This window comes from Salmo trutta, chromosome 36, assembly GCF_901001165.1.
Source record: "Salmo trutta chromosome 36, fSalTru1.1, whole genome shotgun sequence".
Lineage (NCBI taxonomy): Eukaryota > Metazoa > Chordata > Actinopteri > Salmoniformes > Salmonidae > Salmo > Salmo trutta.
The window spans coordinates 24,561,340-24,588,977 of NC_042992.1; the positions used below are offsets into that span (position 1 = coordinate 24,561,340).

Consider the following 27,638-nt stretch of genomic DNA (forward strand, 5'->3'; position numbering starts at 1 on the left):
CCGTGTGCCACCAATCCCCACTGCTGCCCTAGAACACTCCCACCGCCGTGTGCCACCAATCCCCACTGCTGCCCTAGAACACTCCCACCGCCGTGCGCCACCAATCCCCACTGCTGCCCTAGAACACTCCCACCGCCGTGCGCCACCAATCCCCACTGCTGCCCTAGAACACTCCCACCGCCGTGCGCCACCAATCCCCACTGCTGCCCTAGAACACTCCCACCGCCGTGCGCCACCAATCCCCACTGCTGCCCTAGAAACACTCCCACCGCCGTGTGCCACCAATCCCCACTGCTGCCCTAGAACACTCCCACCGCCGTGCGCCACCAATCCCCACTGCTGCCCTAGAACACTCCCACCGCCGTGCGCCACCAATCCCCACTGCTGCCCTAGAACACTCCCACCGCCGTGCGCCACCAATCCCCACTGCTGCCCTAGAACACTCCCACCGCCCTGCGCCACCAATCCCCACTGCTGCCCCTAGAACACTCCCACCGCCGTGTGCCACCAATCCCCACTGCTGCCCTAGAACACTCCCACCGCCGTGCGCCACCAATCCCCACTGCTGCCCTAGAACACTCCCACCGCCGTGTGCCACCAATCCCCACTGCTGCCCTAGAACACTCCCACCGCCGTGCGCCACCAATCCCCACTGCTGCCCTAGAACACTCCCACCGCCGTGCGCCACCAATCCCCACTGCTGCCCTAGAACACTCCCACCGCCGTGTGCCACCAATCCCCACTGCTGCCCTAGAACACTCCCACCGCCGTGCGCCACCAATCCCCACTGCTGCCCTAGAACACTCCCACCGCCGTGTGCCACCAATCCCCACTGCTGCCATCGTATTAAACATATTTCCTGCTTAATTCACTGTTACATAAGAGACAATTATACAACAAATTCACTGGGCTCCTCAAAGACTGCGCCTGCCTGGCATCACAAGGGCACTTCAAACAGATAGAAGGGAAAGGAAGGGGGCAGGGGTGAGAGAGTGAGAGGAGGAGGAAGAGAGAGAGAGAGAGAGAGAGAGAGACAGGGAGGGCAGGAGAGAGAGAGAGAATGAGCAAGAGAGAGAGAGAGTGAGAGCAAGAGAGAGAGCAAGAGAGAGAGAGCAAGAGAGAGAGAGCAAAAGAGCAAGAGAGAGAGCAAAAGAGCAAGAGAGAGAGAGAGCAAAAGAGCAAGAGAGAGAGAGAGTGTGGGGTATAGCTACATTGAGAAAAAGATGGAGGGGAAAGGTGGTGATTAAATCCAGTAAAGAAGACGAATAGATCTTTTCCCTCACAGAGAAATGGGAATGAAGGGGGACAGAGAGAAGGGGGGAGAAGAAGGAGAGATAGGGTGCTTGACTAGTCACCATTAACCGTTACAGTCTGTGGAAGACCTTCTCTATTTATCTCACTGTTTCATTCCTCTCCTGCCCCTCCAGATAATAGTGTGGACATAGTGTGTTAAAACATGGCCAGCGATGCTGTGCATAAAAGCCATTTGCTTCCTCTTTGCAATTCTGTACACTGATGACTGTGTCCGGCCTTTTCACACCAGCCTAACATTCCAGTAAACATGTGACTGATCCTCCTCTCCATAGTACCCTCCTACACCAGACCACGTGACTTCAAGCCTCAACTAGCCATCGACAAAGTTGATAAGGTTTTGGATATAAGCAAGTTGGGACAGTGCCAAAGGTATTATAATGAATCATCACCATCACCATCACCCCCCCCTCCCCCACACACACACCATCCCCCAGGTGGACAGACATTGATTTGCATCTCTCTACCACTAAAGACAGCGAATCAAACACCTATTGAAGACTGCAGTGACTTCCAATCATCTGGCCTGGCCATCATGTCTAGGAAGATCACAAATACAGCCAGCGGTAGGAATTTACCCACACACACATCTGCCTCTCACAGAGAAATAATAGTCCTGTGTGGGTCAATTGGTAAAAGCGTGGCACATGGTTTCCATGTGTTTGATTCCATTCCAGCCATTATTATGAGCCAGTATGTCCAAGAGTGAATGATATAAAGGACACCTTGGGATAATACAATACGTGAAACCTGCAGCTTGTGAATGAACCATTATGCTGTACTGCCAAGGTCATAGAGGCATACATAGGTTAGGAAGACCCCACACAATGTAATGTCCTAGAAGATTTCATGGGATTTGTTAATCAGCATAAATATGTTTTGTCCCTCTCTCTTTTCCTTCCCCCTCACCAGCTGCATCATGTTGTTCTGTTGGGCCAGGAAGACACCCAACCAGCTGCATCATGTTGTTCTGTTGGGCCAGGAAGATACCCAACCAGCTGCATCATGTTGTTCTGTTAGGCCAGGAAGATACCCAACCAGCTGCATCATGTTGTTCTGTTGGGCCAGGAAGACACCCAACCAGCTGCATCATGTTGTTCTGTTGGGCCAGGAAGACACCCAACCTGCTGCATCATGTTGTTCTGTTGGGCCAGGAAGACACCCAACCAGCTGCATCATGTTGTTCTGTTAGGCCAGGAAGACACCCAACCAGCTGCATCATGTTGTTCTGTTAGGCCAGGAAGACACCCAACCAGCTGCATCATGTTGTTCTGTTGGGCCAGGAAGACACCCAACCGGCTGCATCATGTTGTTCTGTTGGGCCAGGAAGACACCCAACCAGCTGCATCATGTTGTTCTGTTGGGCCAGGAAGACACCCAACCGGCTGCATCATGTTGTTCTGTTGGGCCAGGAAGACACCCAACCGGCTGCATCATGTTGTTCTGTTGGGCCAGGAAGACACCCAACCGGCTGCATCATGTTGTTCTGTTGGGCCAGGAAGACACCCAACCGGCTGCATCATGTTGTTCTGTTGGGTCAGGAAGACACCCAACCGGCTGCATCATGTTGTTCTGTTGGGCCAGGAAGACACCCAACCAGCTGCATCATGTTGTTCTGTTGGGCCAGGAAGACACCCAACTGGCTGCATCATGGGATCTGTGGGGGGTGAGGCTAAATATGCTATCACTGTGTCCTTGTCCCCCCCCCCCCCCCCTCTATCCGTGGCAGCAGCAGTAGTTTGATTCATGGTTCGTGGTATCTGTTCTCCAGGAACCACCAAGCCCAGCTGTTCCAACAGTCACTGTGGAGCAGGGGGCTAAATGTAATTAGCCGATGGATGGGAGAGTGGGAAACGGGGGTTTGGCTGTGTGTTTGTTTGTGTGTCTGTCGTGTGTGTGTGTGTGTTTGTGTTTGTGTTTGTGTGTGTGATGCTCCAATGTGACAGTGTGATATCTCACCATGTACAAACCCCCTGGTCGAATGTCATCCTCTCAGAATAATGAAATTAAATAAAAGTCAAAGTGGGTGGAGGACAGCCCCACACACACACACACGCATGCACGCACGTCACACACACACGTGTGTGTGGATACATGTGGCCGTCCTCTGACTCGGGACCCTAGGGAGATAGCGTTGGATTAGAAAGTGAAAGAGAGAGAGCACCCAGTCCTCACTACCCATCCAGCATCACATACATACTCTTCCCATCAGCCTGGTCAGTGGTAGGCTCAGAGAATAGCATGTCAAGGTAATCCATACCACCATTAAAGGACCTTCGTTAGGTCTGACTCTTACCTTTATTACAACCCAGCCTGACCCAAAGTTATTACTCTCTGTTCCCATCCCCTATGTTATTACCTACACCTCCCAGCCTCCAGGCTCACAGATCAGGAAGGGAGGTTTTCATCATAAAGATTGAGAAAGGGATGAAACCCTGTTATTTTCTTTCATCACACAAGGCCTAGCGCACCATGTGCTTCATCAGCTGCTCTGGAACCTTTCCATTTCTAACCAGAGGAAATGGCTTGTGGAGGAGGCAGGCAGCCAATCAGGCAGTCCTACTGTGGGAGTTTAACGAGATCATCGCCATGGTCAGATATGAATTAAAATGGATTCATTAAGCGTTACGTCCCTGAGACAGCGGCCTGATGATAATATTCACTAGGGTGGTATGACTGTTTCCGGACTAAAGCAATTAGTTAGCCCTAGGAAGTGCTGTGGTTGTCATCCTCTCTGGTCCAGCTGTCAGTCAGTGACTCCAATCTCCAATACTCAATTACCAGGGTCTTGTTTATCCACAAAAACGTTCTGAAACGGGAAGGTATTACCTGAACACATCTTTTCATTGTCTGTTGCTACATTTTTCCGACTGTGTGTCCTATGGAATATTGAACATAACCCTGCTCACCTGAATAACAGCCTACTGCCGTTCTCACATCACACAAAACTGGATACAGAACACAAACATTGTCTGACGCACACACACACAGAGCCAGTGTGTTGGAGTGGAGGACATCATGTGAGTGTTGTGCTCCTATGAATTACCATACGTCAGAAGGAGCTCATGCTACACACACCCCTCTGTCCTGCACACACACACACACACACACCCCTCTGTCCTGCACACACACACACACACACACACACACACACACACCCCTCTGTCCTGCACACTAACATTCACACACACTAACACACACACACCCCTCTGTCCTGCACACTAACATTCACACACACACACACGCACCCCTCTGTCCTGCACACACACACAGACACACACACCCCTCTGTCCTGCACACTAACATTCACACACACTAACACACACACACCCCTCTGTCCTGCAGACTAACATTCACACACACTAACACACACCCCTCTGTCCTGCACACTAACATACACACACACTAACACACACACACACACCCCTCTGTCCTGCACACTAACATTCACACACACACACTAACACACACACACACCCCTCTGTCCTGCACACTAATATTCACACACACACACACACACACACACACACACACACACACACACACACACACACACACCTCTGTCCTGCACACTAATATTCACACACACAACTCTGTCCTGCACACTAACATTCACACACACACTACCCTCTGCCATGCCATTAACATTCACACACACACACACACACACACACACCCCTCTGTCCTGCCTACATAAGAGGGTGGCCTTACTACACTGAAGCTCACCCTTAAACATGTGCTTTTTGAGTGTGTGTGTGTGTGTGTGTGTGTGTGTGTGTGTGTGTGTGTGTGTGTGTGTGTGTGTGTGTTTACGTAAGCGGGTGTGTCAGCCCCACAGAGGAAAACTGGTTTCTACATCCGACCTCCCTCTAACTTTGTGTTGCAAAACAAACACACACACTGTGTTTACTGCACATGCCAATGATACTAGCTGACTTGTGAACAAGGAAGTAAGCGTTAGTGTACTGCTTGTGCTGTACCCTGATAAACTGCCTGCATGCTTGGAAGCACAGGGCACATGTCAACATCAACATGACAGCTAACATACCCCCGCCAGATAGAACAGATGAGTTTGAAGGTGGATGTGACAGTGTTTTTATGTAAACAGAATTATTAAGGCCTAGGTGCCAGGGGGAAAAGGCCTAGGTGCCAGGGAGAAAAAGCCTAGATGCCAGGGGGAAAAAGGCCTAGGTGCCAGGGGAAAAAGGCCTAGATGCCAGGGGGAAAAAGGCCTAGGTGCCAGGGGGCAAGTGAAGAGGCATTGCACCGCTACTGTACTCCCTCCACTGCAGAATATATAATATGCTTTTCCAAATATGTATATGGATTAAATACAAAGTTTATTGTTTCCTAATTTATTTATTGCCTTTTGCTGACATGTACAGCCTGTCAAAGCAAAAAGCAAGGATTTTAGATGGAGCAATACTGCCACCTACCGGTTGCCCAACTCATCATCAGCTGAAGACATAACCATTATGTGGACTGGTCGGCGTATGCTGGTTTGTCTTGGAAATCATTTGTCTACTTCACTCACTATCATGCAATTATTTTAGAAATTGTGGACATAACAGAAAAATGGCAATAGCAGTTGACATATTGATAGAGCTTTCACTCTGAAAAAGACAAATGGATACAATATTTACATTGTCCACCGATGACAGGAGGGAGTGGACAGAAGTGTCGGTGGAGGAAGTACGATGATGCGAACGCGTATGAATGGTGGTGGTAAGATCAGAGATTCGTCTCCTGAGTATACACCTTTGTTCGAGGTGTACATACCTACATCTCCTGATTACAAACCAACTAAAATGACTTCTAGGTCTTCATGCTCTCTTGAGAAATAGAGTCAGACGGCAGTGGTGAGCGCTCTGAGATTGAGCCAGTCCAGGATGAAGTGTGCATACCTGTGGTGACAGGTGTAGTGGAGACATCCAACATGTGCCCTGAGAATCCTACCAGAGATGATTTAGGACCGGTTGGAGTGCGATTTTTGGAAATAGTGGATTACAGCTTTTTGGCCTACCCATACTTTGTGTCGGGCTCGGTAAAGGACATTTTGTGTTTCCGCCTCCCAGAGGAAGCTGGCTCTTCAAGTCATATGGCTTGGGGCTCAATCTACGCTGTGCTTTGCTCTCCTGAGCAGGGTGCCGGTAAAAGGGGTGATCAGTGGGGTAGCATTGAGTGTAGACTTGTATCAAATGAAAAGGAATATTCCTAGTGTTTGTGACGCCCGCCGTTTGGTGAGACGTAGAACCGGTTGCAATGGCAAGACTGAGAATGCCCTGTCTGTCTTGTTGATCTTTGACACAGTGCATCTTCCTGATAAGGTCAGGTTAGGTTATATTTGCTACTACTCTGTGACAGCCTATGTTCCGAACCCATTTCGGTGCTTTAGGGGCCAAGGATTCGGACACAGCAGTACTGTAGAAGGGAGATCCCACAATGTGAGAAGTGGCCAGGAGGGCATAGCCAGAGGGAGTGTACAGCTGGTATAGAGAACTGTGAGGGGCCCATGCATCTCAAGATCCAAAGTGCCCTGTGAGAGAGATCGGTTGAGCCAGTGTTTGTGTGGCAGAAAGTTTCCTATGGTGAGGCAGTGAAGAGAGTAGAGGATAGCCCAAGGGTGAGTCGACTGGGAGGCTCCCATTGACTAGGCCTGAAGAGAGAAAGCCAGAGAGGATGAATTTTAGTAAGGTTGGATTTCTTCCATTTACAGCCATGGTGATCAACTGCACTGCATTGATGGAGCGGAAATCACAGAACATAGATGTGGTAGTTGCAGCAGCAGAGAAATATTTGGTTGTGAGATTTTAGTGCAGAAGAACTACAGAAAGTTTTGAGAGAAGTGGTTCCATTCCCCCCGGGATGACAGCCTGGTTTAGGATGATTTAGGGCCAAAGTAGTGGGGTAGGGGTGGTGGGTTTGGGGGATATTGCTTAGGTGCAGGGTTAGATGGTGGTGGAATTTAAGATGTTCCCATTCCTCTTTTCCCTTTTTGGGGGGGAGTGATCAAAATGGGCAATCCGCACTCCGACCTGCGAAAGGCAGCAATACCAACAAAGCGTCTAGTTTGCCACATGAAGAAGAAGAATATTTACGTTTCCAGCGTGGTGCATGCGCAGATTGTATGCAATCTTGGTGTCCTAGACCACCCCTACCCGTTTGTCTTTTCTGTACGGCTCTGGTAGTAGTATTAGATTGGCCAATCAACACGTGTTGGAGTGGATGGATGGTAGCTAGCTACATTCTACATCAATTACTTTTTTTATTCGAGATTTGAAGGAAAAATTCAATGTTCTACACATTGACAATTTAAAATCAAGTTCGAAGACTTACCGTTTGACCGCAGTGCACCATTTATTTTTGGTGAGTTGAAAAACATGCTTTGTGAACATAACTGCAGCCCTGATGTAGCCTACTGTTACCTTGCTAGCTCAGTTGACATGTGATGGTGTCCTTGGAGTCAGCATTTTATATATTTCTCGCACTGTGATCAGACGTAGGTTTGGGCGCGTGGTACATCAGTTCGTGCACTGGCCTATGATTCAGTTTAGATCGCAGGCCAGCTAGTGTGGCTCACAGCCATTGTCAATGGGATAGGATAGCTAGATGACTAGCTATTAAAGCTAACTGCCCAGTAACTAGCTAACGTGGCTTTATATGTTGCAAGACCTCTAGGTAACTCGTGTTACAACTGGTGATGTTTTTCAACGTTCAAAACAGTTATAACGCTACGTTGTTTCATTTACTGAAAGTAGCTAGATTAAAATATATATATATAAGTGAGCGAAAAAGTAAGGTGATTCCTCAGATGCGCGCGCCTTCTCTACCCGGTACCGGAGGACCTGTTTCAAATGATTACTTTTACACTCAACATAGCCACTTCATTATGCGCACTTGCTCTGGAATGCGAAAAATGTCCTTTCTTTTTTATTCAGCTAAGTTCAATAATATTCTTCTTACTATAAAATCATATAATATAAAATAATGCCACTGGACTTATAAACATATCTTGTCTGCTAACTGAGCAAGCCTACAGTCTACGGCATGGCACATAGCCAGATAACATACAGTAAGCCAACTTCTATTCTGTTCTTTTGAAAGGCAAGCATCAGTGGCTTGTATGCTCGGAAGGCCTGGAGATTCTAAATATGTTTATGTTCATTAATGGTCAGTTACTGTGAGACCGGCAGTCTTTTGCGTGACAATAACCGGCTGATAAAATTTCATGACCGCCACAGCCCTACTCCTACCCAGTGCCACAATGAAGTACATCCTGGTCACTGGTGGCGTCATCTCTGGCATCGGGAAGGGGATCATCGCCTCCAGCGTGGGAACCATCCTCAAGTCATGTGGTCTGCGCGTCACTGCCATCAAGATCGACCCCTACATCAACATAGACGCTGGGACCTTCTCTCCGTATGAGCACGGTGAGTCCAGGAAATGTTCTGTATCATAGAAATAGAATGAATTCTATGACAATGTCATTCTATTTCTATGTTCTGTATCCCATCAGTTTATGACATCTGTGTTGTGTATGCGGTGTAACTTTGTTCACAAAATAGTTTTATCTAATACAAGATCTGCACCAGTGCTTCTCAACAGTAAGTCCAGGATCATGAAACATAAGAAAATGCTAACTAACTAAAATAGGTTGAAAACTACACTGTCAAAGGTATTATATGCCATGAGGCCTCCCAAGTGCTATTCTTAGTTTGTTATGGAATGACTCCAAGCACAGTAGTCAGAATCATATAACGTTATTGCCATGCAATAACTGTTACTAGGGATTAATCTTGGTGTTGTGGGTGAACAGCAACAGCAATAATCTAAACTCAGCAACAACAAAAAAAAACATCCTCTCACTGTCACCTGTGTTTATTTTCAGCAAACTTAAAATGTGTAAATATTTGTATGAACATAACAAGATTCAACAACTGTGACATAAACTGAACAAGTTCCACAGACATGTGACTAACAGAAATGGAATAATATGTCCCTGAACAAAGGAGGGGTCAAAATCAAAAGTCAGTATCTGGTGTGGCCACCAGCTGCATTAAGTACTGCAGTGCATCTCTTCCTCATGGACTGCACCAGATTTGCCAGTTCTTGCTGTAAGATGTTACCCAACTCTTCCACCAAGGCACCTGCAAGTTCCCGGACATTTCTGGGGGGAATGGCCCTAGCCCTCACCCTCCGATCCAACATGTCCCAGACGTGCTCAATGGAATTGAGATCCGGGCTCTTCGCTGGCCATGGCAGAACACTGACATTTCCTGTCTTGCAGGAAATCACGCACAGAACGAGCAGTGTGGCTGGTGGCATTTTCAGGCTGGAGGGTCATGTCAGGATGAGCCTGCAGGAAGGGTACCACATGAGGGAGGAGGATGTCTTCCCTGTAACACACAACGTTGAGATTTCCTGCAATGACAATAAGCTCAGTCCAATGATGCTGTGACACACCGCCCCAGACCATGACGGACCCTCCACCTCCAAATCGATCCCACTCCAGAGTACAGGCCTCGGTGTAACGCTCATTCCTTCAATGATAAATGCGAATCCGACCATCACCCCTGGTGAGACAAAACTGCGACTCATCAGTGAAGAGCACTTTTTGCCAGTTCTGTCTGGTCCGGTGACCTTGTTGCCGGTGATGTCTGGTGAGGACCTGCCTTAGAACAGGCCTACAAGCCCTCAGTCCAGGCTCTCTCAGCCTATTGCGGACAGTCTGAGCACTGATGGAGGGATTGTGCATTCCTGGTGTAACTCAGGCAGTTGTTGCCATCCTGTACCTGTCCCGCAGGTGTGATGTTTGGATGTACTGATCCTGTGCAGGTGTTGTTACACGTGGTCTGCCACTGCGAGGATGATCAGCTGTCCGTCCTGTCTCCCTGTAGCGCTGGCTTAGGCGTCTCACAGTGCGGACATTGCAATTTATTGCCCTGGCCACATCTGCAGTCCTCATGCCTCCTTGCAGCATGCCTAACTTCTTGGGGCTATGTGGGACGCTAGCGTGCCACCCGTGGCGCACCCTATCAACAGCAGGTGCATTTCAAGAGCGGCAAATTTGAAACCAAATAAATGTCAAAATTCAAATTTTTCAAACATACAACTATCTTACACCCTTTGAAAGATAAACATCTCCTTAATCTAACCACGTTGTCCGATTTCAAAAAGGTTTTACGGCGAAAGCATAAAGTTAGATTATATTAGGAGAGTACATTGACAATAGCTGTGTGTAATGTATTGTCAATTCAAAGACAGGCGTCACCAAAACCATTAAATGAGCTAAAATTATGCACTAACCTTTTACAATCTCCATCAGATGACACTCCTAGGACATTATGTTAGACAATGCATGCATTTTTAGTTCTATCAAGTTCATATTTATATCCAAAAACAGCGTTTTACTATGGCGTTGATGTTCAGGAAATCGTTTCCCTCCAATAACCGGCAGTCAAGTCAGCACAACAAATTAAATAATTAATATTAGAAAACATTGGTAAAATATTATATTGTCATTCAAAGAATTATAGATTTACATCTCTTGAACGCAATCGACTTGCCAGATTTAAAAATAACCTTACTGGGAAATCACACTTTGCAATAATCTGAGCACTGCGCCCAGAAAAATACGCTTTGCGATACAGACTAACCGCCATGTTGGAGAGATCTAAAATCGAAAATACTAAGTAAATAATCCATTACCTTTGATTCTCTTCATCAGATGTCACTTCCAGGAATCCCAGGTCCATAACGAATGTAGTTTTGTTCAAAAAAGCTCATCATTTATGTCCAAAAAGCTCCGGGTTGTTAGCACATGATCTAAGCCAGCCGGACTTCACTTCATGAACGAGGGGAAAAAATATATTTCCGTTCGTTCAAACATGTCAAACGTTGTATAGCATAAATCATTAGTGCCTTTTTTAACCAGAACATGAATAAAATTCAAGGCGGACGATTGCGTTCTCTTTTAAAACGTATTGGAACAAGAGTACCCAACATGAACTCGCGCGCCAGAGTCTAATGGGCCATCACCGTTCCATGGCTCTTGTTCGGTCAGATCTCACAGTAGAAGACTCAAAACACTTTGTAAAGGCTGGTGACATCTAGTGGAAGCAATAGGAAGTGCCAAAACATTAATCAGCCCCTGTGTGTTTCAATGGCATAGGCTTAAAGGCAATTCAACACATCAGGTATCCACTTCCTGTCAGAATCTGTCTCAGGGTTTTGCCTGCCAAATGAGTTCTGTTATACTCACAGACACCATTCAAACAGTTTTAGAAACTTTAGGGTGTTTTCTATCCATATATAATAAGTATATGCATATTCCAGTTACTGGGTAGGATTAGTAACCAGATTAAATCGGGTAAGTTTTTTTATCCAGGCGTGAAAATACTGCCCCCTAGCCCTAACAGGCTAAGGCATGTTCACGCAGATGAGAAGGGACCCTGGGCATCTTTCTTTTGGTGTTTTTCAGAGTCAGTAGAAAGGCCTCTTTAGTGTCCTAAGTTTTCATAACTGTGACCTTAATTGCCTACCGTCTAAGCTGTTAGTGTCTTAATGACTGTTCCACAGGTGCATGTTCATTAATTGTTTATGGTTCATTGAACAAGCATGGGAAACAGTGTTTAAACCCTTTACACTGAAGATCTGTGAAGTTAATGGGTTTTTACGAATTGTCTTTGAAAGACAGGGTCCTGAAAAGGGGACGTTTCTTTTTTTGCTGAGTTCAGATCAACATCCATACAGATGGAGACATGAACATCAAATACAATTTTCAGAATCAGGTGTTTGTGTGTTGGGTTTTAACCATGCCACTCTACTTCTTTCAGGTGAGGAGTTTTAAACCTGTTCCTCTGGTCTCTCTACGGGTGAGGGGTTTTAAACCCGTTCCTCTAGTCTCTCTACAGGTGAGGGGTTTTAAACCCGTTCCTCTAGTCTCTCTACAGGTGAGGGGTTTTAACCCCGTTCCTCTAGTCTCTACAGGTGAGGGGTTTAACCCCGTTCCTCTAGTCTCTCTACAGGTGAGGGGTTTTAACCCTGTTCCTCTGGTGTCTCTACAGGTGAGGGGTTTTAACCCCGTTCCTCTGGTGTCTGTACAGGTGAGGGGTTTTAACCCCGTTCCTCTAGTCTCTCTACAGGTGAGGGGTTTTAACCCTGTTCCTCTGGTGTCTCTACAGGTGAGGGGTTTTTAACCCCGTTCCTCTGGTCTCTCTACAGGTGAGGGGTTTTTAACCCCGTTCCTCTAGTCTCTCTACAGGTGAGGGGTTTTAACCCTGTTCCTCTGGTGTCTCTACAGGTGTGGTGTTTTAACCCGTTCCTCTGGTCTCTCTCCAGGTGTGGTGTTTTAACCCCGTTCCTCTGGTCTCTCTACAGGTGAGGGGTTTTAACCCCGTTCCTCTAGTCTCTCTACAGCTGAGTGGTTTTAACCCCGTTCCTCTAGTCTTTTTACAGGTGAGGGGTTTTAACCCCGTTCCTCTAGTCTCTCTACAGGTGAGGGGTTTTAACCCCGTTCCTCTGGTGTCTGTACAGGTGAGGGGTTTTAACCCCGTTCCTCTAGTCTCTCTACAGGTGAGGGGTTTTAACCCCGTTCCTCTGGTGTCTCTACAGGGGAGGGGTTTTAACCCCGTTCCTCTGGTCTTGCTCCAGGTGTGGGGTTTTAACCCCGTTCCTCTGGTCTCTCTACAGGTGTGGGGTTTTAACCCCGTTCCTCTGGTTTCTCTACAGGTGTGGGGTTTAAACCCCGTTCCTCTGGTCTCTCTACAGGTGTGGGGTTTTAAACCCGTTCCTCTGGTCTCTCTACAGGTGTGGGGTTTTAACCCCGTTCCTCTGGTCTCTCTACAGGTGTGGGGTTTTAACCCCGTTCCTCTGGTCTCTCTACAGGGGAGGTGTTTGTGCTGGACGATGGGGGTGAGGTGGATCTGGACCTGGGGAACTACGAGAGGTTCCTGGACATCAGACTGACCAAAGACAACAACCTGACCACCGGCAAGATCTACCAGTCTGTCATCAACAAGGAGAGGAGAGGAGACTACCTGGGAAAGACTGTACAGGGTAAGACTACCTATAAGACGGTGTGGAATAAGGGCTGGGATGACTGGGGGAGAAACAGTATAACCAGGGGTTAGAGGAAGATCTATCAGTCTGTCATCAACAAGGAGAGGAGACTACCTGGGAAAGACTGTACAGGGTAAAACCAAGTCATGATGGGAGAGAGACTGGGCATATGGGAGTTCAGATCTTGGTTGAATAGTTGAGGTGAATTTGATTGAGATTTTCTGGCATGGCAGTTCTGACCTCCGTCCCATATCCTACGAGGAACCAAAGAGGAAGGATATGATATATCAAGTTCTCTTGTGTAATTTTCTATGCATCTCCAGACTAACTGTCCCTGTTTGGTGTGTCCTTTGCAGTGGTGCCCCACATCACTGATGCCATCCAGGAGTGGGTGATGCGTCAGGCCAGAGTACCTGTTGACGATGACGGTGTGGAGCCTCAGATCTGTGTCATCGAGGTAAAATATTATGATAAACGGGTAGATCAATGACTTCCTGATACCCTTTCTTGGTTTGATATTAGTGTGGCATATGTACTTGAGTCATTTCAGGCTGGGATGTTACTAGTTGTATTCCTGTGTAATTGTGTTTCCCGGTATGTCTGTTTATGTTTGCAGCTAGGAGGCACCGTGGGAGACATCGAGAGCATGCCTTTCATCGAAGCCTTCAGGCAGTTCCAGTTTAAGGTGAAGAGGGAGAACTTCTGTAACATCCACGTCAGCCTGGTCCCACAGCCCAGTGCCACAGGAGAGCAGAAGACCAAGCCCACTCAGAACAGTGTCAGAGAGCTTAGGGGACTTGGCCTGTCTCCTGATCTGGTGAGTTTAAATTTGACCAAGTTTCTACCATCTCTTAAGTGTGGCATGGTATGACAGTCATAACCACGTTTCTGTCCATTTTATAGATTTAGTGTTTAAGGATTGCCTGTTAGCTAATTGTGTTGTCAATTCCCTCCAGATCATGTGTCGCTGCTCCACTCCCCTGGAGAACTCTGTCAAAGAGAAGATCTCCATGTTCTGTCACGTAGAACCTGAACAAGTAAGACCTGATCCTACAGCCACACACTAGGATGAAACGTGACACTGGCTCAATAAGTCTTCCCAGCGATTCCTCACATCCTATCTCCTCGCCTCCTTCCCAACCGTATTGGAGGAAAATATCCAAGGTTCCTCCCCATTGACTTTTCCATCTGTGTTTTTGAGAAGGATGCGAGGAGAGATGAATGGAGGAAGATCCAGTGAAACATCTAGTTGTGCCTGAGTGTATGCTCTTTTCTCCTCTCCTCCCCCAGGTGATCTGCGTGGCAGACGTGTCGTCCATCTACAGAGTGCCTTTGCTACTGGAGGACCAGGGGGTGGTAGGCTACTTCTGTCAGAGACTAGACCTTCCTATAGAGACACGCCCCAGGAAAATGCTTACCAAGTGGAAGGAGATGTCTGACAGGTGTGCGGGCAGGCAGTCTCTGGGACTGGTAGCACTGAATTATTTAGACCCATTGAGCTCAATGGTTCTAATGATGAACTTGGCCTTAAGATGCTTTTGGGAAACTGGGCCCAGGGCTGTTCAATGTCGGTCCTTCAAATAAGGGACTAATTCAGAGCTGGGACACCAGGTGAGGGCAATTAACTACCAGGTAGGAAAAAAAACAGATGTTTCGACCCTCCAGGACCAGATTTGAACAGCCCTGATTTAGACCCACCGCATTTGAGTTTGAACCAGATGGCGCAGACAGAGATGGTCACTGCGCTTCGAGTCCTTAGGAAACTATGCAGTATTGTTTTTTTATGTATTATTTCTTAAATTGTTACCCCAGGAAATCTCAAGTATTATTACATACAGCCAGGATGAACTATTGGATATCAGAGCGATTTCAACTTACCAACATTACGACCAGAAATACGAATTTCCCGAAGCGGATCCTCTGTTTGGACCACCACCCAGGACAATGGACCTAATCCCAGAAGCCATCCCAAAACAACGGCGCCGCAGAAGGGCAGACGGGTCGGCCTCCTGGTCAGGCTCCGTAGACGTGCACATCGCCAACCGCCCCCGAGTATACTACTCGCCAATGTCCAGTCTCTCAACAAGGTAGATAAAATTCGAGCAAGGGTTGCCTTCCAGAGAGACATCAGAGATTGTAACATTCTCAGTTTCACGGAAACATGGCTTTCTCAGGATATGTTGTCGGAATCGGTTCAGCCACCGGGCTTCTCCATGCATCGCACCGACAAAGATAAACACCTCTCTGGGAAGAGGAAGGGCGGAGGTGTATGCTTCATGATTAACGACTCATGGTGTAATCATAACAACATACAGGAACTCAAGTCCTTCTGCTCACCCAACCTAGAATTCTTTACAATCAAATGCCGGCCATATTATCTCCCAAGAGAATTCTCGTCAGTTATCGCCACAGCTGTGTACATTCCCCCTCAAGCAGACATCAAGACGGCCCTAAAGGAATTTCACTGGACTCTATGTAAACTGGAAACCATATGTCCTGAGGCTGCATTTATTGTAGCTGGATTTTAACAAAGCAAATTTGAGAACAAGGCTACCTAAATTCTATCAGCATATTGATTGCACTACGCGTGGGTGTAATACACTCAATCACTGCTACTCTAACTTCCGCAATGCATACAAATACCTCCCCCGCCCTCCCTTCGGAAAATCCGACCATGACGCCATCTTGCTCCTACCGTCTTATAGGAAGAAACTCAAACAGGATGTACCAGTGACTAGCACCATTCAACGCTGGTCTGACCACTCGGAATATGTTTCAGTCAGCCTCAGATAACCACATCGATCTATACGCTGACTCGGTGAGTGAATTTATAAGGAAGTGCATTGGAGATGTTGGACCCTCTGTGACCATTAAAACCTACCCTAACCAGAAACCGTGGATGGATGGGGGCATTTGCGCAAAACTGAAAGCGTGAACCATCGCTTTTAACCATGGAAAGAGGTCTGGGAATATGGCTGAATATAAACAGTGTAGTTATTCCCTCCGCATGGCAATCAAACAAGCGAAATGCCGGTACAGAGACAAAGTGGAGTCGCAATTCAATGGCTCAGACACGAGACATTTGTGGCAGGGTCTACAGGAAATCAGACTACAAAAAGAAAACCAGCCACGTCACGGACACCGACGTCACGCTACCATTCAAACTAAACACCTTCTTTGCCCGCTTTGAGGATAATACAGTGCCACCATCGCGCCCCACTAACAAGGACTGCGTGCGCCCCCTCCCCCCCTCCGTGGCCGACGTGAGTAAAACATTTAAACGTGTCGACCCTCGCAAGGCTCCTGGCCCAGACGGCATACCTAGGCGCGTCCTCAGAGCATGCGCTGGTGTGTTTACGGACATATTCAATCGCTCCCTATCCCAGTCTGCTGTCTCCACATGCTTCAAGATGGCCACCATTGTTCCTGTACCCAAGAAGGAAAAGAAAACTGAACTAAATGACTACCGTCCGGTATCACTCACTTCTGTCATCATGAAGTGCTTTGAGAGACTAGTCAAGGACCATATCACCTCCACTCTACCTGCCACCCTAGACCCACTTCAGTTTGCATACCGCCCCAACAGGTCCACAGACGACGCAATCGCCATCACACTGCCCTATCCCATCTGGACAAGAGGAATACCTAATGTAAGAATGCTGTTCATTGACTACAGCTCAGCATTCAACACCATAGTACCCTCCAAGCTCATCATCAAGCTGGAAGCCCTGGGTCTCAACCCCGCCTGTGCAATTGGGTCCTGGACTTTCTGACGGGCCGCCCCCAGGTGGTGAAGGTAGGAAACAACATCTCCACTTCGCTGACCCTCAACACTGGGACCCCACAAGGGTGCATGCTCAGCCCCCTACCTGTTCTCCCTGTTCACCCACTACTACGTGGCCATGCATGCCCCCAACTCAATCATCAAGTTTGCAGATGACACAACAGTAGTGGGCTTGATTACCAACAACGACGAGACAGCCTACAGGGAGGAGGTGAGGGCACTCGGAGTGTGGTGTCAGGAAAACAACCTCTCACTCAACAAAACAAAGGAGATGATTGTAGACTTCAGGAAACAGCAGAGGGAGCAGCCCCCTATCCACATCGAAGGGACAGCAGTGGAAAAGGTGGAAAGTTTTAAGTTCCTCAGCGTACACATCACAGACAAACTGAGATGGTCCACCCACACAGACTGTGGTGAAGGTGCAACATTTTTTTACATTTACATTTTAGTCATTTAGCAGACGCTCTTATCCAGAGCGACTTACAGTAGTGAATGCATACATTTCATTTCATGCATTTGTTTTTACAAATGTTTTTGTACTGGCCCCCCGTGGGAATCGAACCCACAACCCTGGTGTTGCACACACCATGCTGGCGTTGCAAACACCATGCTCTACCAACTGAGCCACAGGGAAGACCTAACAGCAACAGCGCCCCTTCAACCTCAGGAGGTGCAGAAATTTGGCTTGTCACCTAAAACCCTGACAAACTTTTACAGATGCACAATCGAGAGCATCCTGTTGGGCTGTATCACAGCCTGATATGGCAACTGCACCGCTCTCAACCGCACCGCCCTCATCCGCAAGGCTCCCCAGAGGGTGATGCAGTCTGCACAACGCTTCACCGGGGGTAAACTACCTGCCCTCTGACACCTATAGCACCGGATGTCACAGGAAGGCCAAAAAGATCATCAAGGACAACAACCACCCGAGCCATTGCCTGTTCACACTGCTACCATCCAGAAGGCGAGGTCAGTACAGGTGCATCAAGCTGGGCCCGAGACTGAAAAACAGCTTCTATCTTAAGGCCATCAGACTGCTAAACAGCAGTCACTAACTCAGAGGTTGCTGCCTACATGGAGACCCAATCACTGGCCACTTTTAATAAATGGATCACTAGTCACTTTAAACAATGCCACTTTAAATAATGTTTACATATCTTACATTACTCACATGTATATACTGTATTTTATACCATCTATTGCACCTTGCCTATGCCGCTCGGCCATCGCTCATCCATATATTTATATGTACATATTCTCATTCACCCCTTTTAGATTTGTGTATTAGGTAGTTGTTGGGAAATTGTTAGATTACTTGTTAGATATTACTGCACTGTCAGAACTAGAAGCACAAGCGTTTCGCTACACTCGCATTAACATCTGCTAACCATGTGTTTGTGTCCAATAAAATGTCATTTGAACCCTTGATAAAGAACATGTCTGGGTGAGAAATAGAGATACTGTATGTAATGATGCTGTTTGGATACTGTGCCTATTCACCTGTTCTATTGCAGCACCATGGAGTGACCTGTATTCAGATTATTGGTGCTTTCAAGACAACTGGGTACTCGAAGAAAGAAACAAGGTCAAATCATGACATCAGTGATCTTCAGGTCAGAGCCCTAGAAAGATGTTGGATGACCGTTCAAAACAACGTTCCCCAGCCGGAGATAGTTTTTTCCCCCCGAGTTCCCTGTTGTCTTGAGTGCCCTGAAGTCGGAGATTTCTGTGTTCCCAGTTGTTTTGAAGCGGGATATAACCTTGCCTATGGTGTGTGTTTGAATCACAGGTCAGACAGGCTCCTAGAGCAGTGTTCTATAGCCCTGGTGGGGAAATACACCAAGTTCACAGACTCCTACGCGTCAGTCATCAAAGCTCTAGAACACTCGGCTCTAGCCATCAGCCACAAACTGGAGATCAAGGTAAACACGCACAAACTACACACTTGGAAGGCACTACAGGCCAGTTTCCTGGACATATAATAAGACTAGTCCTGGACTAAGAAACATCTTCAATGTAGAAAATGCATTCTAGTCCAAGATCACACTTAATCTGTGTCTGGGGAAACCAGCCGTAGAACCACAAGCACCTTGAAGATGCACTGCCGTGCGCAGGTTTTCTATTTTGTTTCTTATACAGCAAGGCTAAATTATACTGTTCCTCTGGCTTGGATGACCTCAGGAATAGGTTTTATTTTGGAGATAGAAGATTGCTGCTATACAGTGTGAATGCATGTTGAAGTCTTATTTGTTTGTGCAGTCATGTCATAACTAGGATAAGATATGTCCTATCATGTGTCTTGAGACGCCTAAAATAGCAACCCCTTGTCACTTCTCCCCCTTCTCTCTCTCCCCACATTTCTCTCTCTCTCAGTATATTGACTCAGCAGACCTGGAGCCAAACACACTGACGGAGGAGCCAGTGAAGTACCACGAGGCGTGGCAAAAACTCTGCAGTGCTGAGTGAGTATGGTAGAGACCAGGCACCTGCTATGGCATTGTTTTCCAATCTGCTTCTTGTACCCCCAGCCAGTTCTACTTGTTTTACCTACGGTAGTCCAGTACCAGCACATCTGATTTATCCAGTTGAATCAGGTACGCTTGAATTTAAATACATCAAGTAAGTAGAAGTGTCTGGGTACAAGAAGAGTTTTGTGAAACACTGAGTTATGGCATCACAGGGGATCAGTTGGACTCTGTTGTATTGGTAGTGAAGGGGGTCAGTATAGTGAGTCTATATGTTCATTATGGTGTTTCTCTCCACAGTGGCATCCTGGTACCTGGAGGGTTTGGAGTCAGAGGGACAGAAGGGAAGATTCAGGCTATCAACTGGGCACGCAAACAGAAGAAACCCTTCCTAGGTACCGAATGGGCTGTATCAGTGGCAGGCAGTCATGGTGATGCAATAATCTTTACAGCAAGGAAAACATTAAAGCTTTCTATTCCTATAATCCTTCATGTGCACTACATGGCCAAAAGTATGTGGACACCGGCTCGTCAAACATCTCATTCCAAAATCATGGGCATTATTAGGGAGTTGGTCCCCCCTTTGCTGCTATAACAGCCTCCACTCTTCTGGGAAGGCTTTCCACTAGATGTTGGAACATTGCTGCGGTGACTTTCTTCCATTCAGCCACAAGAGCATTTGTAAGGTCTGGCACTGATGTTGGGTGATTAGGTCTGGCTCGAAGTTGGCGTTCCAATTCATCCCAAAGGTGTTCGATGGGGTGGAGGTCAGGGCAGGGCGCTGTACAGGCCAATCAAGTTATTCCAAACCATTTCTGTATGGACCTCGCACGGGGGCATTGTCATGCTAAAACAGGAAAGGGCCTTCCCAAACTGTTGCTTCAAAGTTGGAAGCACAGAATCATCTAGAATGTCATTGTAGGATGTAGCTTTAAGATTTCCCTTCACTGTAACTAAGGGGCCTATCCCGAACCGTGAAAAACAGCCCCAGACCAGTATTTTTACTCCACCAAACTTTACAGTTGGCAACACACATTGGGGCAGATAGCGTTCTCTTGGCATCTGCCAAACTGGATTCGTCCGTTGGACTGCCAGATGGTGAAGCGTTATTCATCACTCCAGAGAATGCATTTCCACTGCTCCAAAGTCCAACGGCGGCGAGCTTTACACCACTCCTGCCGACACTTGGCATTGCGCATGGTGATCTTAGGCTTGTGTGCGGCTGCTCGGCCATGGAAACGCATTTCATGAAGCTCCCAACGAGCAGTTATTGTGCTGACGTTGCTTCCAGAGGCAGTTTGGAACTCGGTAGTGAGTGTTGCAACCGAGGACAGAATATTTTTACGCGCTTCAGCACTCGGCGGTCCCGTTCTGTGAGCTTGTGTGGCCTACCACTTCGTGGCTGAGCCGTTGTTTCTCCTAGACGTTTCCACTTCACAATAACAGCACTTACAATTGATTGGGGCAGCTCTAGCAGGGCCGAAATTTGCCAAAATGACTGAAAAGGTGGCATCCTATGACGATTTCACATTGAAAGTCACTGAGCTCTTCAGTAACGCCATTCTACTGCCAATGTGTGTCTATGGAGATTGCATGACTGTGTGCTTAATTTTATACACCTGTCAGCAACTGGTGTTGCTGAAATAGCCAAATCCACAAATTTGAATGAGTGTCCCCATACTTTATGTGCCGTGTTAACCTGACTGGTATGTGTTTGCAGGTGTGTGTCTAGGGATGCAGCTGGCTGTGTGTGAGTTTGCCAGGAACATGCTAGGATGGGAAGACGCCAACTCAACAGAGTTTGATCCTGAATCAAAGCATCCTGTGGTAGGTTCCCCTTCCATAAGATCTCTTCCCCTTTACTGGTCATAAAGGCCAACAAATATATTCCTTTATTGCTTCGTTCTAGGTGATTGACATGCCAGAACACAATCCTGGGCAAATGGGCGGGACCATGAGGCTGGGAAAGAGACGGACCATTTTCAAGACCACCAACAGTATTCTAAGTAAGAGACTGAACTTTAAGAGTAAAGTCACCGTCATAATCACACCATATACCTGCTCTGAGCTTATAGTTGTTTCATTGCAGGAAGACTTTACGGAGATGTTGAGTATGTGGATGAGAGACACAGACATCGCTTTGAGGTTTGTCAGGTTTACTTTCTCTCTATGTATATCCCCTCTACATGTCAATAGTGGTGTGGTTCAGTGTGCTTAACTTGTTTCCTATTCCTGTCTCAGGTGAACCCAGAGTTGAAGGAGCACTTTGAGGGGAAAGGCTTTCACTTTGTGGGTCAAGACGTAGAAGGAGAGCGAATGGAAGTCATCGAGCTAGACGGTAAGAGCGAGTCAGGGATCATGTGTATGGGTGGACAAAAGATTAGCTCTGTGGTTGTTGGTCAGGTTTGCTCGTGCCTTTTTACCCAGACCTCACATGAACTACAGCACCGTCTCCTTTTCTGCTGGATTTCCAGATCATCCATATTTCGTAGGGGTGCAGTATCATCCAGAGTTCACCTCTCGCCCCATCAAACCATCGCCTCCCTACTTTGGCCTCCTGCTGGCATCAGCCGGGAAACTACAGAGCTACCTGCACAAGGGCTGCCGTCTGTCTCCACGGTAACCACCGAACATTGCCTTAGAAATCAGTATGATTCCATACAAGTATCAATGAGCCGTAAGCCTGTGTTAAATGTAGCAGTAGGGCTGTAGAAAGACTGCAGCCATGCTGGCAATGGACAGCCATAGTTACAAGAACCGCCTCAATTTAATATTGTGCTGTGAAACTTAAGACATTTTATAGCAACTGTATGCCGTTCTAATACAAAATATTGTGTTGAAGAGGTTGGTGTAAGTATATGAATCCCATTTCCGTAGGGACACGTACAGTGATCGGAGCGGTAGCAGCACCCCAGACTCCGAAATAGCTGAGTGCTCCATCTCACAGGAATGAATGTGACTGCGGAACACAAGGTAGGCTACAAACACTCTGCATTCACTCATCGGGCACCATTTTATTCTTTGACATGTTTTTTTTTTCAGAAGCCTGGAATTCAAACTGATTGTGAAATGGAGCATATCAGTATGGTTTCCAGGCTACTTAACTTAATCAAGGCTATATTTGGCTGGAACCATTTATCTGCCCACACAAACGTTTCCTTTCTTGCAGGGGGAAAGAAACAATGAAGAGCTGAAACATTTTGCAATGTTTTAGTGGAGGATCATCACAAGGCAAGGGATGGAATGGCTTTTTTGTTGTTGAAGACATTTTTCCTTACCTCCATGAACGGAAAGGGATTTAGTATTTTTCTATATGCTCGTGACAACGATCATGAAATTGAACTCTTTGTACTGTTTGACAATCATAGAACATTGAGTACGTGACTTTCATTTATGTGCAGTCTTGAATATGTATAATTATCTTGGTGTGAGAAGGAAGTGACTGCTGTTTCTTCAACCTTTATTTATCCAGAATAAAATCCCTTGATAACCTCAAGGTAGAATTGTATGCATTTTAGTGACAAACATACAGGACTGGACTGTAAGAAAGATAACCAAACCAATGGATTGTATCTAATCTCTGGAATTGTATTATGCAGTATTCAGAGGGACTGGGTCTTTTGGTTTCATTGAATTAAGAACTTGCAACCTGTTTATATTGATGTGATAGTGTTACTCAGCCACTTATTTGCTTTGTGAAATATTACAATGGATGTTGAACCCTTTTGTCAGTAAGATTGCATGTGATGTTGCCTCAGTCCAATCCAGTGGTTTATAAATATCTAGGATTACTGAAATGAAGAGCAAGATGATCCTCCTTTACATACCTGCTCATTTGGGTTGAATTCAAACAGGAAAAACCCTGTTCCAGGCAAACTGGGTACTTAAACTCATTACATTTAGCAGCGGTGTCCTCAGGTTTGTGGACTGGCACTAGCCAACACTGCCAGGCAGTGTTACAACCAACCCCTATGAAAGGGTGACACTAAGCTAGTGATATGGTCTTAACTCTAGAAAGAGGCTTGAGTTCCCAATTGAGTTGGATGAAAGCTGAAGACATTTGCCGTTGTAGCTTATTCTCTTCCCCCCAGTTGTATTGAACTTGGATTTTGCCGTTCCGAGGTCATTTAAACATGGCCAATGTGGGGTTTTATTTTAAAACTACATTGCAATGCTTGGTTAGCCATTGTCTGTCCAAACAAATGAAGTTACGATTTTCAACTTGTAATGTTTAATGGCCTATTACAATTTCTCATGGCAAATATCAAAAAGGATTTGCCAGTAGATTGCCAGCTTTAATTGTGACATGGTCAGTCCAGTCAAAGCTACATAACATCACTGTGGCCAATGACCTTGGACATCTATGTAAGTCCATGGCAGCAGCCAGCCAAGTAGCTAGAATTTGAGCACCAACCTTAGACTTCATGATGAGTGTCCATGACAGAACACTGAGCCAATCACGGTACAACGTTCTGTATTTTCTGCTGGCCTGGCCCGCCACAGAAAGCACTGAGCTAGGCTGAAACACCTGCATTTCAGCACTTCCTTACTCAAGAACAAAGACCATGTTTGTAGCTTTATTTACATTGTTTGAAAACTGATGACATGTATTAGTGGCAACATATCTCACTGAAAGTGTGGGGCTCTGCCCTGAATGACAGCTGACTTAGTTTTGCCAGTCCAAAAACTTGCATGAGCACCTCAAGTTTGACATAATGACCATAGATTAAGTATATGGCCCTTACTTGTAATTTGTCAACTGTCCTCTTGGTCCCAGTTAAACCGGAATCTAATAAGATTTGACTAAATGTGATTGTTTTATTTATTGATGAAATGTAGGACATTTGTTAAAGGTAGAGACAAAGTCCCACACAATTGAACAGTTGGTCAACCAATGACTACACACATGCTTTAAGAGGTCTCCTAATAATGTCTTGATGCAACCAATAGGCAGTAAGTGACAAGCCAGAGAAACACCTATGTACAGAATAGGGGCCTCATCCACCTTGGTTGGTGTACCAAGACCTGAGAATGAAAAGGAAAATATTGTTTTAGTGGCTTAAACACTGTATCATATATATAGACATTGAAGGTGACATTCTGATCTCAGTCCCATATCCGCATGTTTCATCCAACAGTCACATTTTAAAAGGTTTCAATCATTGATCAGAACACACCAGGGCCTACGAAGAGGCAAAGCATCATTTAGACATACCTTAAAACCATGGAATAGGGCCATATCAACGTGGAATTGGTCAGTGCTTGTCACATCACCCAGAGAGCCAGTTGCAAGAACTGCAAATAAAGTTTGATAAATACATACTTCCAAGGACTGGCTTTAATCCAAGTCTGACAGCCACACGAGTCATAAGATGTATCATTGATCAAAACACCATGCCCTCCAAAGAATATCCAGAACTACAATACTCAGTACATACCAATCAGAACCTGGAATGGTGCATTTCAATGCAGTGAGGCGGCACACCTGTACCTCCATACCTGCAGAAAGATGTGAGAAACTCATCAGTGCACAAGTTTCAGTAGCCATTTAAAAGCAGGATTTAGTGAAACTAGGCAATATTACTAGAGCTCAAAGTCACAATTTAATCTGTATGACAGTAGAGTGACCAACTCAGGCACAGAGAGGCCAGGACAGTCAAAGACTGCCCATTTATCTGGCATACACTTGGAGAACCAGAGGCTACAGACAAAGCCCGGGTCCTTAGGATAGCATGCTGCCACGGGGACCAGACAACATTGAACACAAGGCTTACCAGCCATTCAATCCCAAGCTGATGGGGTCATCACACCTCCAATAGGCACAAGAACTGATGAGAAACAAAGTGATGTTAGATGGACATTCAAGCTTGGCTCAAGTCAGTGACAAAGCAGTGTGGATGTTTATAGCAAAACACATCACGGTTAATAGACACAGGCTCACAAGTTGAGTACTAAGGCGTTCTCATTATCGAGTCACTCCTCTGTGAGAGCAAGTGTCATCACAGCCAGAATGAAAGGGGAACATTGAATTACCTTTAGAATGTCCAGTGGTTAATTCTCAATCCCACTGGTCTGTTCAGAGGTTGTACACCTGAAGAGCATTGGCAAATAGGTAAGGTAAAAACTACAGATTTTCAGCATTGTCAAAACCCATATTACAGCAAATGACATACAAATCAAAGTCTTGCTCAGACAAGTACTATAAGCTCTCATCGAGGTACTCTTAAGTGAGGGCAAGAGTCACGCCAAAAAGACATTGAAAGTCTTCCGATTTACCTCCAATCAGAATGTTCACTACTTCATTCTCATCTCAGCCTATGAATCCCCTGTAGACTGGCATTTTAATCCTGTAGGGCGCATTAGAAAATTACAATCAGGTAAAAATGGTTAAGTCTACATCATTTACATTAACTTGAGTTTAGTCAACACCAAATCTGGGCTCAGACGAGTACTAAATTCTCAGCATAGAGGCACTCCTCTAAGTGAGGGCAAGTGTGTCATCACAGCCAGACTGAGGGTCGATGGGTGAATCTTGAAATCATTCTGAGAATGTACCATCTGCATATCCATTTGTTCATCATCCACGTCTAGGATTTGCTCAGAAGATAGATGACCTGTAGAGCAAAGGGAAGCAATCCAGTTAGAAGTCTCATCTTAATCATCGTGACAACAATAACATTTTCTAGGAACAATTGTACATGGAATGTCCTTCCCCTTAATGTTGCGGTGTCAGTTATTGTCGAACTGCACAGCGACCGTCGGTGAAAGTAATGTTTTTGGCATCCTGTTGACCGAGTCTGCTACAAATGAGCAGGAACGGCTTCGATAGGTGCCTGTGTATAGACTAGTTGAACAGATTCCAACTCTGTGATGAAGCTCACCTGTGCTGCATTAGCCATATTGGTTGGGATGATCATATGACTTGAGGTCTACCTATAAAAATAAAATGTTTTCAATTGTTCGGTATGCTCAGTAACGTTAAGCCTACCGTTAACGTAAGCCTACACCGCTGGCTGTACAAAATGGAACATTACAGCCAGCATAACTAAAATAAAGTCAATATTCCACCCACAAAAAGTTACTGATAATGTACAACTTATAGGCCGCCGGTCAAATATTTGTCTCTGAAAGATTCAGCCGGAAAAGTGAAGAATCTGCATCGTTAAGGGCCGCGTGCAGCAGTGCCACGTGGAAACTGGAATAGTCAGCCAACAATAAAACTTCTCGCACGAGTAGGTAAGCATTTGATTGAAACAGCACAACTTCACGATTAACATAAGCTTTACCACAAGGTTGACAAATACATAGTTGCCAACTTAACCAGCTAGCTATATAACCAACTAGGTCACAAGAAAGTGCAGGTCCCGCCGGAAGTTAGCTAGTTAGCCTAGCTAGGTACCGGTGGCAAAATAAACTGTTTTCTAACATTCACGTAGCTACGCGCTTCTCTCAAAACATGTGATATTAGCAAATAAAACAACCTTCACTTAAATATAAACAGACACGCCGAGTGATGATTCGTTCGAGTGTGGCTTACCATTGCTGCTACTTGGCTTGAACTGAAGAGATTGAAAAGGCGTCGTCGGTTGCTTTATATAGTGTGGGACAATCTGGCGATTGGTCCACATATGTCACATGGACGAGATGTATGATGGGATATGAGGTTCCCTCTCAACGATAGACCGCTATCTAAGCTATTTAATGTGGCATAAATTAGATAGCTAATGCATGCATTGGCTACTGATAAAACGTTTGAACAAATAATGAACAAATAATACAACGAAGATAGACGGATTAAAAAAAAAAGAAAAGTGAGGTTTGAAGAGAGGCAAACAAAAACATTTTCACTTGAAGCTTTTGATAATGTATTGCGCCTGGCCAATGCAGTTCTGACCAAGACAAGATAGGTTTATTGTAGAGTGAATGTAGGCCTAATAGAGCAACATGGATTGCTGGCAGTGTCAACACTTGTGATCTTTGGATTAGGGCACTTGAGGTTGATTGTATTAGTTTAGGTC

General features: G+C 46.1%; 1 protein-coding gene, 1 long non-coding RNA gene and 3 other non-coding genes across 7 annotated transcripts; 1 reads left to right on the forward strand and 4 right to left on the reverse strand.

Moving 5' to 3' along the window:
• The first annotated feature begins 7,454 nt into the window (after positions 1-7,454).
• Positions 7,455-23,420, forward strand: LOC115175706 (CTP synthase 1). Of its 2 annotated transcripts, XM_029735152.1 has the most exons (17): positions 7,455-7,677; positions 8,553-8,741; positions 13,198-13,368; positions 13,728-13,828; positions 13,988-14,188; positions 14,328-14,408; positions 14,662-14,813; positions 18,945-19,077; positions 19,529-19,617; positions 19,921-20,015; positions 21,341-21,447; positions 21,530-21,626; positions 21,710-21,765; positions 21,862-21,958; positions 22,095-22,239; positions 22,498-22,593; positions 22,790-23,420. In XM_029735152.1, exons 2-16 carry the CDS (start codon positions 8,576-8,578, stop codon positions 22,571-22,573), a joined length of 1,767 nt encoding a protein of 588 aa, XP_029591012.1. In that variant the 5' UTR covers positions 7,455-7,677; positions 8,553-8,575; the 3' UTR covers positions 22,574-22,593; positions 22,790-23,420. The 2 variants fall into 2 exon arrangements, with proteins under 2 accessions (XP_029591012.1, XP_029591013.1); XM_029735153.1 differs by lacking the exons at positions 7,455-7,677; positions 8,553-8,741; positions 13,198-13,368 and adding an exon at positions 13,477-13,504.
• Positions 23,421-24,184: 764 nt separating this feature from the next.
• Positions 24,185-27,205, reverse strand: LOC115175707 (uncharacterized). Of its 2 annotated transcripts, XR_003872087.1 has the most exons (9): positions 27,158-27,205; positions 26,502-26,553; positions 26,176-26,234; positions 25,897-25,967; positions 25,654-25,711; positions 25,395-25,448; positions 25,059-25,119; positions 24,836-24,915; positions 24,185-24,645 (listed from the first exon to the last, which is right to left on the reverse strand). It is a non-coding gene; the product is annotated as an uncharacterized LOC115175707 (long non-coding RNA). The 2 variants fall into 2 exon arrangements; XR_003872088.1 differs by lacking the exon at positions 26,502-26,553 and having other exon boundaries at positions 27,158-27,204.
• LOC115176333 (small nucleolar RNA SNORD99) lies at positions 24,719-24,791 on the reverse strand. The gene has a single exon (XR_003872228.1). It is a non-coding gene; the product is annotated as a small nucleolar RNA SNORD99 (small nucleolar RNA).
• On the reverse strand, positions 26,054-26,131 carry LOC115176335 (small nucleolar RNA SNORD103/SNORD85). The gene has a single exon (XR_003872230.1). It is a non-coding gene; the product is annotated as a small nucleolar RNA SNORD103/SNORD85 (small nucleolar RNA).
• LOC115176336 (small nucleolar RNA SNORA16B/SNORA16A family) lies at positions 26,322-26,457 on the reverse strand. The gene has a single exon (XR_003872231.1). It is a non-coding gene; the product is annotated as a small nucleolar RNA SNORA16B/SNORA16A family (small nucleolar RNA).
• Positions 27,206-27,638: the final 433 nt, after the last annotated feature.

Coding starts and splice junctions, on each gene's coding strand:
- LOC115175706 (XM_029735152.1), top strand. CDS start 8,576: ATGAAGTACATCCTGGTCACTGGTGGCGTCATCTCTGGCATCGGGAAG. Junction 21,766..21,861: donor GACACAGACATCGCTTTGAG/GTTTGTCAGGTT, acceptor TTCCTGTCTCAG/GTGAACCCAGAGTTGAAGGA. Junction 22,240..22,497: donor GGCTGCCGTCTGTCTCCACG/GTAACCACCGAA, acceptor CCATTTCCGTAG/GGACACGTACAGTGATCGGA.